General features: G+C 37.4%; 1 protein-coding gene across 1 annotated transcript in view; it reads right to left on the bottom strand.

Annotated features, from left to right (window-relative positions):
- NNT (nicotinamide nucleotide transhydrogenase) overlaps positions 1–9,257 on the bottom strand; it is a 44,090-nt gene extending 34,833 nt beyond the window's left edge. The window contains exons 1-3 of the mRNA XM_009324541.1: positions 9,058–9,257; positions 2,145–2,374; positions 770–987 (exon numbers count right to left, since the gene is read on the bottom strand). Of these exons, the coding sequence (XP_009322816.1) occupies positions 770–987; positions 2,145–2,374; positions 9,058–9,208 (599 nt within the window). The 5' untranslated portion in view covers positions 9,209–9,257. The remainder of the gene's footprint in view (positions 1–769; positions 988–2,144; positions 2,375–9,057) is intronic.
- Positions 9,258–9,729: the final 472 nt, after the last annotated feature.

The following is a 9,729-nucleotide window of genomic DNA, read 5'->3' as shown; positions in this document are numbered from 1 at the left end:
GGTCTGTATACCGTAAAATTAGTTCCAATTTGGAGTAACAGCTTGTAGATTTTATACCTTTAAATACGTTATGAATTTCTATATTTTAGTAAAATTACACAGAATGAAAACACAGAGAAGTAACCAAACATGTAAGTGGATGTATACTGCCGGCGTCCACAAAATCTGGCAGCCTTCTCCAAAGCCTACTATGCCTCACAGACATCATCTATGTAAAAAGTCAAAAAAATAAAAAGCAATAAAGAACCTAATAATAAAAGTCAGCTTGACAACAACAACATTTTAGTTCACTACAATACCAGTCGCAAAGCATGAAGATGTCTGAGACTATTTGGTCTTTTGTTTGTATCTGCCATGGCAATTGCATTCATACCAAGTGCTGTTTGGGTTGGTTAGCTCCCAACAACATCAGATCCCAATGACAGACAATCTGTGTTCACGCTGTCTTAAGGATATCTTTGAGCCTGCTCTGATCTAGTTCAGACCAAAAAGGCACTAGACAAAGCAGTCCAGGAATTAGAAGAACTGCCTTCAGTTTTGTTTATTTACTTTTTTAAAAGCCTTGCTCTGATCTGCTGCAAAGCTGACCATAAGAAACTTAAGAAGTTGTTTGGCACCTCCAACAGCTTCATCCTGCTTGAAACAGCTGTATGAAAATAGAAATGCAGAATTGGTTTATGTAGACCTAATATCAAAGTACATAGCTTTTAATCCAGTTATACTTACTCAAGCTGGGGGGAAGGGGGAGGGAAAAGTATTAAGATCATACCCAGCAATGTTGGCCATGGAGCTAAGTGCATCATATCCCTGAGCAATGGTGACCCGTGGAACCTGATCCATAGCCAAGACAGTAGTTTTTTTTTCTGCAAGCTTTTTCAGGAGGTCTGGATTTTGTGCTGGGTAGATAAAACTAATCAAGGTAGCCGCCGTCTTAAAAAGATCTGCCTCATGTACACCTAGAGCCGAGTTATGTATAGGAGCCCTCACCTGAAGAAAGAGAGAAGTTTCCAAATTAATCAGAAGAAATAAACCAGAACACACTCCACTTACTTTCTCCCAGCTTGCAGTCTGTCCATTCCCCTCCATAAAGTATGCAAGGAAGTAAGTATATCAAAGGCTGTTTACACTACTGAACTGAGTAACTGCACTTCTTAACTGCAGTCCACATATTAGAATTAGCTCTTAGTGGACTGGTGACAGGGCAGTAATAGTCAGCATACACCTTCAGAAAGATCTGAGGGCTTCTAACCAGCAGTTACTGGCTTTCATGACAGACAGCTGCCCCCAAACCGGCCATTTTTAAGCAAAACAATTACTGAACAGATGTGCCAATTAAGCTCTACAGGCTAAGAATCACTAATGAAGTTGCAATGCACCATTACATACAGGGAATTTCAAGGATGAAGTCCAGCAGACACTCATCTTGATCTGTATTCACTTCTTTTGAGTTTCTCACTTCTCTTCAAAAAGAAACCTACTTAAAAGGGTTGTTCACAAACTAGCTCACAGAAATTCTATGTTCAATCCTGACAGCGTAACTTCAAACACAGCAGTTAAAGGAAGCCTCAACATCAAGTTTAAGGTCTTTTTCTTTTTTTCTTCAGGATTCTGCACAATCTAATACCTCTCAAGCAACTTCACTTTTAGCAGTCTTTCCAGATCAGCTACAACTCATCTAGTTACAAATACTTTTGAAACACACTGTTGCTGTGGAATTGTTGGATGTCTGATTGAGAAAAGTTAGAAACTTGCATCTTCAAAATTCCAAGCAACTCTCTCTAAAGAGTAACTTGAGCTGTATGTCACTAATTTTGGAGCGAAGGTTTCTTAGAGCAGGTATCTTATCTGATTAGAGTCCAGAACTAGTCTACGTCACTGTAGAAAACACAACTCCTCCAAGGTGATTAAAAACTTGATAAGAAATTATCTTCAGTTTTTTCAATGCTGCCATTCACTAGTCTATTACTGTAGGTGTACACCTGAGCTATTAAAAAAGACAGACTAAAATTGAATCAGAACACAGAATTGAAAATATTAATTTAAAGGAGCTTACTTACTGAACTTTCAGCAGACTATTAGAAAAAATTGACCTGTATGTTTCTCCAAAAAGAATGTAATAGGAAATTTATTAATAAAGCAATTACTTTAACAATCAAATCAGAAGCCAGGACTTCCTTGGTCCCCTGGATCTTTGCTCCAACTTCTCTGTAATGGTCATCAGAAAATTTGGAAGCTTCTCCAGCACCAGATTCCACCACAACATTGAAGCCTTGTTTAACCAAGGCTTGAACTCCAGCCGGTGATAGAGCCACTCTCTTCTCATTCTCAAATATCTCCTTGGGGACACCTACAGTCAGCTGTTTATAAGGAATTCCTGTAAGAGTGGCACATAAGACAGCATTAGTTGCACTAAAGATTAATTAATTGATATTAATGGCACTTTTCAGTGTTGTACAGACACACGCAGACATGTCACACTTAGCAATTCTCCCTCCTAAGGGATGAGGAAGCAGAATGATATTTTCTAGCAGTGTAGTTTACGTTTCCTTAAATTACATCATCTTGCCAGATACCCGTTCTCTCAAGAATCAGCAGGTCAGCACAGTCAGCCACACAAACAGTAACAAGTGTTTGGTGCGGTTCATACCCATCTGAATTTATACAGTTCTGATTGTATAAAACAGAATACCAGTTACACAATACATGGTGTTCTGGTGATAACACATTCTACCTGGGGCAAGAAGAATTCGAATCCCTCTCTAGTCACTTCAACTTTATTGTGAAGAAACAAACAAACAAGCTTGAACAGCTGAACTGCATTTTAACTGAATTTGTTTTTAATGTCTGCCAAATTACAGTTGTCTCAGATCACTATTAATGAATGTAACTTGCATACCACAAAGTACATTGAAAGGCACAACTACATCGATAAGGTACTCTAAGAGTTGATACAGAAATGAAAACTGAATTCAGGAGCAGTTGAAGAGTAATGGAATATCTGTCTACTAGTTCATTCAATTATACTTCTCTTCAATGTTATCTCCTTGCCTTAACTTGTTCAAAGCTCTACTAAATAACACCAGGAAACTGCAGAAGCTGTAATTTATCAGTTTTAGCTTAAGGTTTCAAATCACAAACATCTAACTTTGTTCACGTACAATTTGTGGGCTTCCAGTCTAATATCTGAGAGTTAAACTTCTCCAACCCAATCAAGTGTTTAAATACATTATTTATAAATACACAGACTCAAGCAGAATAATCGTATATCAAACTACCATGTTTCTTTAATTAGAGTAGACAGCATGCAGTCCAGCACACAGGCCCAATTCTGCACCAGCTTTCACTGATGTCTATCCACAATTTAAACCTGGATTGTGGCATTTATACACAGGACACCTACACCACATATATATTAATGAAATATAACTTGAGCAGCCTAAGCAGTCACTCACACTAAAGATCAAGCAACCAAACAAACAAACAAAAAAAAAAAAAACCAAAACAAAAAAAATACCAAAAAAAAGGGGGGGAGGACTGGGGTAAAAGGCTTGTTTTAAATTACAAATCTGCATTTAATTTGGCCACCAATACTATGTATTGTGCTACAAAAATTGTACCAGACTAGTGAAGTGTTGTACATTTTAGGAAGGCCTCCTTTCCACTTCTTCTTTCTTGTTTGTTTTTTAAGATAGAAAGCAAAACAAAGCAAAAAGCATACCATACTATAAGAGATTTGAGGAACTAAGTTATTTTGATATTTTTAAATCTAAATCTATCTGTGAAATAAAACTGGGACTGTAAGGTGCTTAAAGTTGAACATCTGAAAGTGTTTTAGATTAACAACTTTCAAGATACTATCAACTTACAATGTTCTGAAAATACAATACAGAGTTGCTAAGAACTGGTACTTAAATATCTACCTGTACTCATCAGTCTTCTAACCCATAAAAAAACTGAACACATCCAAGAAGACGACAGAGTGAAAGATCACCAGACAAAGTGCATTTCTTCTAATTATTTTTACCTTTTGTTTTAATTTTATATTTCTCGTTGAAATTAAACTAATAAAACGCTAACAAATAATTTGAAGACACAAGTGTTTTGATATTTTATATGTTGGAGAACATTTAAAATTCTTCAGATTACAAGACAAAAATCAAATTCAGAAAAGCATGCCTTAAAGGAATGTAAAGTCACAACAGGAGCGAGAATGCACATCTAAAACAACAGACCCACAAAGGTAACAATGCTTTGCAAAGATTTGCTTCATCAGCATACATCACATCTAAACATCACTGTGCAACTCAGGGCATCCCTATCACAGCAGCACTAACGCTTGAAAGCCATGGTAACTGTTGCCGTCACTCATACAAGCTACCCTTGCCATTTGAAGAGAACTTTCTCCTCCTCTCTTCTCCTAATTACTACACAATAAAGTCCTGCTTCTGACTTTCACTGTATCAGCTCAGTGGAAACCAGCTCTCTTGTCTTTTAGAAGCAGAAAGGAAACCTGGAAGATTGAAGTTTGTTAGAACAACAAAGACCAAAATTTCAGAAAGGAAGTAGCTCTAGGATAGAAGGCAAAAAGCTCTTCAAGAAGCACTGAGGAAATAAAAACTAGAGTGCTACCTTCCCTTTCTCCTTTTGGAAGTTTTTGCAGCACACAAATGCAAAGGAAGGAAGGAATAAATTACAGCATACAGGGGATGGAAGGATGACTGCGAATTTAAAGGCACACAGACACTTGACTAAAGCTTATACACTTCTCAAGCAAAAAATTTCTTTTTATTTTTTTTTCAGCTCCTAAGGCCCAAGTTCAAATGACAATTGATGCTTCTGATTTCTTTTTGTTTACTTGCTTTTGTGTGGGGTACCAAAGTAAAAAAGTAAATGGCTAGGAGGGATGAACAGGAATATGCACTTGCTACATGCCAAATGCATTTCCTCATTTCTTTCTTTCATGTTGTTACATCTTGCATGCAATAAAAATAGGTAAAAATTTTTCAGATAGAAAGTATTTGCACCTTATTCAGTAAGCAGAATGATCAGAGATCAATACTGAGGACTATGCCCTCCTCCAATGCTTTGGGAGATCAAATCCAAGACAAACATTCAACAAGTCTTATTTGCCTCTCACCTCCTTTTCTCCTCTGTCCCACTACCAAATTTCTAGCAACCAGTGAATATAGAAGCAAGTGAATACAGAAGCAAACAGATGTTGGTTTGCCAGCCTTTTAGCTAGACCAGGCATAGGACATTTTTCAAGCAGACTACCCTGAGCTATCCCATCATTCCTCACCACAAAGGATCAGATGTCTGCAACTGCAAAGCGAAGATCTATGTTAAAACTTCAGGACAGGGTATGATAAATACTCTGTTTGAGGAAAGCTATACTAAGAACACAGGTTTCGTTTGTTGAATTCAGCAATTTCATCCAATTCATTAGTTTTGAAAGGTTGAAATCTAGAATTATAAACTTAGGATCTTGATTTAGGTTTTATTTTGAGAAAGCACATCTGCTATCCTTGCCATGGGTTTAAAACTGCATGAGAGAGTGAAGCTTCCACATTGCCTTTCTAACCCTCCACGTCAGATAATCTCTTTAAGAACTGCCTTGAGTATGTTTTAGTAACTTACTGCTTTATGACATCAAGAACATTTTCCAAAAACAGACTGATACACACGTATCTTGAGCACCTTTTTGAGTCACATGAAGATTTTGAACGTATTGTTCATTGAGTAGGAGATACACAGTACTTTTTATTGATATAAAGAATCAACACCAAAAGGATTCTGCCACTATAAAAAGTAGAATCATTAAATTTCACAGGCCTTAGAATCTTAGTATGGAATATACATAAATTAGAATTTATAAAAACTAGGAAGAAGCCACTCTTTCTCATTCCCTTAACATAATCTCAACTGTGTAATGAGGACATATTCAATGCACAGTCTCAAACTTCAAGTAAACAAAATAAGTAGGTAGTCTACATCTCCAAGCTTCAGAAATCAAACAACTAAAAATAACTAAAAGCAATTTTCTCAATTTAACTTTCATCCACAGGATGTTTAAAGAAGATCCTAAATTAAAACTATCAAGAAAACTCAGAACATTTTATATAGTGAAAAACAGAAAAATACAGGTTATCATCTCCTCAACCTGATTACAGGAAGTAGTCTGTAGCAAAATAGTATCAACAAATACTAGAAACTGACATAGAAAAGAGAAAGAAGAAGTTTTGACTATATGCCACATGTTCTGGGACGGAAAACTGGATACATTACCTGCCTAATTTCTAAGTTACTCTAATATCAGCTTTAAACAAACCATCTCACCTGTTCTGAAGATGAGGACATATTCCAAAGAACAGCAATATGATGTTGGCAAAAAGGAGAAAAAAAAAAAGAATGGTACAGAAGATTAAACAAACACCTGGTCCCTCTTCTTATACAAGCAAGGAGACACAAAAACCCCAAAGAAATTAAAGGAGAATGTCTATGGTTTATAAATAATCTACAGCTTATCTAGAGAATTAATTGACAATAAACAGTTACAGGTTTAAAAGTTCTGCAAGATTTAGAAAAAAACCACAAAGTTTTAAGAAAGAAGCATCAAAATAAAAGGGACATTAAAATCCCAAGATAGAGAGGGGTAAAAGTCACAGAGCTGTAGGACAAACCAATCTGGAAGTATATTGGAAACCTCAGAGTCGGTCACTCCATAAGCACTTTTCCCAGAGCTTGGGTAAGTTTTTCATCTGTTTCTGAAGCATCTGGTGCTAGTGACTATTTGAGACAGCTTACAGGAATACTTGATTACTCCTGTATGAAAATCCCTATGTTTCTAAGAAACAAAGAAAATAGCAGCAAAATAAATAGCAATAAGAAAAGTATCCACCCTCCAAGTTTACTTTTCAACCGACTCCAAATCTCTTCACTCCTCAAGCAGCTGTTAATTCTTGTACATAACATATCCTGGACTAAATGAAAGCTAATCTGAGAGAACCCAAGTAATAACTACAGGCTTAAGAATTACTGTGACACTAGTCTTTTCAGAAAACTTACTCTTCTTAGCGTTACAGTGATTTTACCAAGTGTCACTATAATCAAAGATAATTTCTAGAAGTAAGAATAAAATGTAGTTATTTTATATGCTGTTAAATTTTGATTCAAGAGCACTTAAAAAGTATACATAGGCAGCAGTAGTGCTACTGATTTGTCATTCAATGGCTGTTTTACCCTTGATTTGTCTTCTACTGAATGACAAATCTCATATTACCAAAATGAACTATAAGGACAGCTTAACTATCAACTAGAAGACTTACCAAACTTGTAATTCTCAGCATTAAATAACTGTACCTTAAATAAGGGCTTCCACACAACAGATCTGAAGGGACAGCACTGAATGCTCAAACACAACACTAATCAGAGTTCTCTGTTCTTATGGAAAAATTTCTGAAAAGTGATTCATAAAAACAAGAAAACGTACACACACATAGACCAGCATACTGATAAAAGAGTAAATACACGCTGTTTTTACATACAGTAAAACTGAAGAGATCTTTCAGTTTCATGATCAAATTTGTGGTCAAAGTCAAATACAAAGATTGATTCCAAACTCAAACAACAACAAGGGCATTTACCTGGGACATTTGAGAAAGAACTTTGAACCTAGTTTCCTACATCCCAGGTAACACTCCCAACCAAGGGACAATTTGGCATATCACGACAAGCAGATGTCTCTTTCATTCAGATACTGAATATGAAAAAATAAGTTTGGAGCATCACAAATTCATGGGATGGCAAAACTATTACCTGATCAGTTCTGACAGACCCCAGATCCCTGGCCTGTCAGGCAGAGCAAAGTTCAGGTTTCACCATGCAACTGTGGTAAAAAGGCATGCGATACAGATTATCAGGAGCCCTCAGAGTAAAGAAACTCTTCCTCTCATCATATTTCTTCAGAAGCTCCAAAACATTGGGTCACTGATTTGAAAGGACCCAAAAAGGCACTAGCTACTGTTAATATTAGCAGTAATTCCATGCAACAAAGGCTTCCCCAAGTTTTACAGTATAACCTTATGTCCTGCGTTGTCACAACCAGACGTTCTGTTCACAAACAGCACTACTTTTCTAATACTCCAAAATATCTAATGCAGTTACCTACTGTGTATGTTTCGAAGAACCAAACATCACACGTACAATCAATCTAACTCTCTACATTAATCTGTCCCAGACTGAAAAGACCCTAGACCTGCACTGAAACAAGGTCTCTAAATTCCTTCAGGGAGACATGACCCATGCAGGATAATGGGCAAAAATGTCATTAAACTAGTTTTACATATTCTCCAGTCTTCTTACTGTCAAGCTATGCACAGCATAGGATAGAGCAAAAAAGTGTCACTTCCGATTTTCATACACCAGGCTCACATCGTAAACTGGAACCAAGGATGCGCCCATTCCCTTCTCCTTTTTGTTCCTGAAAATACCTGAACCTGTCCATTATCTGCACTAAAATGTAATTAGTACAAATATACCAACAAACCCTACACATGAAGACACAGATCAGAAGTTCTGCAACGTGGTACAACATAGAGTTCCCTGAACAAAGTTAGGTGATTTTTTCACATGGGATAATTACATCTACATACAGTCATGCCTGCAAATGCGTTCTTTGTGAAAGCTGTATTTTTCTCTGCATGCACACAAAGAGTTGCACTACCAAAACTCATGGGGAACTCAGGCTTTTAACTAAGAAATGCATTTGTTTAAATACTTCCCTCAAGCAAGGTAAGTGTCAGCAGGAGCTCTGACCACATACCCTTAAAAACTATTTGGATCCAAAGTATTAATAATAAACGCAAACACCTTCCGCATAAGCCCTTTAAAACCAGTGTAAAACTGTACTGCAACTAACTCAAGTAAGCTGCTGACATGATTTAAGAGCATTCTTTTTATTTTAAGTCTTTTCTAGACTAATGCATATCTGAAAGAGAAATTCAAGCTATCTTCATGTTTCAAAATAAACGATTATTTACAATAGCTTAATCAGTTTACCTGGCTTTGGAGCTGCCTGAGCCCTGAGCATCTGGTGGGTTCTAAACATTCGCAAACATGGCATCTTTGCAGAATGCACCTTAGGTGGTAACACGTTGCTAAAAACAGGAGTTGTGCACCCACTAACAGCAACACGCAGAAGGCTCGCCATTTCGCCCGGACCTCACAGAAGACTCCTTGCCACGTATGGAATCCCTGCTGCACATGTAAGAACAGAGCAAGAACTATTAATGATACTAGACAGAAAGTATGTGAACTCAGCAGCTTAAGTCCTGTTCACTGCCAGTAGCCATGAGACGATCATTTCTCCTCACGTTTTCCTTCTAGCTAGAAAACAAAATCAACTTTTTTTCAAACTGAGTAAGACAACTATCGAAGTAAATTAACAAGCCCATGGGAGGACTGACATTACAAGTTGACCTGGAGATCGTATTTCTGTGACTCAAGACCATATTCTCTTTACACCGTTGCTCTAAGCAAGCAACTCTGACACGCGAAAAACTCCTGCGCCCCAAGGAACCAGACAAACAATTCAAACCCCAGCCAGCGCTCCCAAGGGAGTTACCCTGCGTGGGACAGCGGCTTATATTATAGGTGCTCAGGAGACATCCCAAAGCAGGCACTCGGAGTGGGACAAGCGGGGCAGCGGGGAGCGGGCAGGGTAGCCGGGCC

This window comes from Pygoscelis adeliae, unplaced genomic scaffold (genome assembly GCF_000699105.1).
Source record: "Pygoscelis adeliae isolate BGI_AS28 unplaced genomic scaffold, ASM69910v1 Scaffold320, whole genome shotgun sequence".
Taxonomy (NCBI): domain Eukaryota; kingdom Metazoa; phylum Chordata; class Aves; order Sphenisciformes; family Spheniscidae; genus Pygoscelis; species Pygoscelis adeliae.
This window is presented reverse-complemented; position numbering and strand designations above follow the sequence as displayed.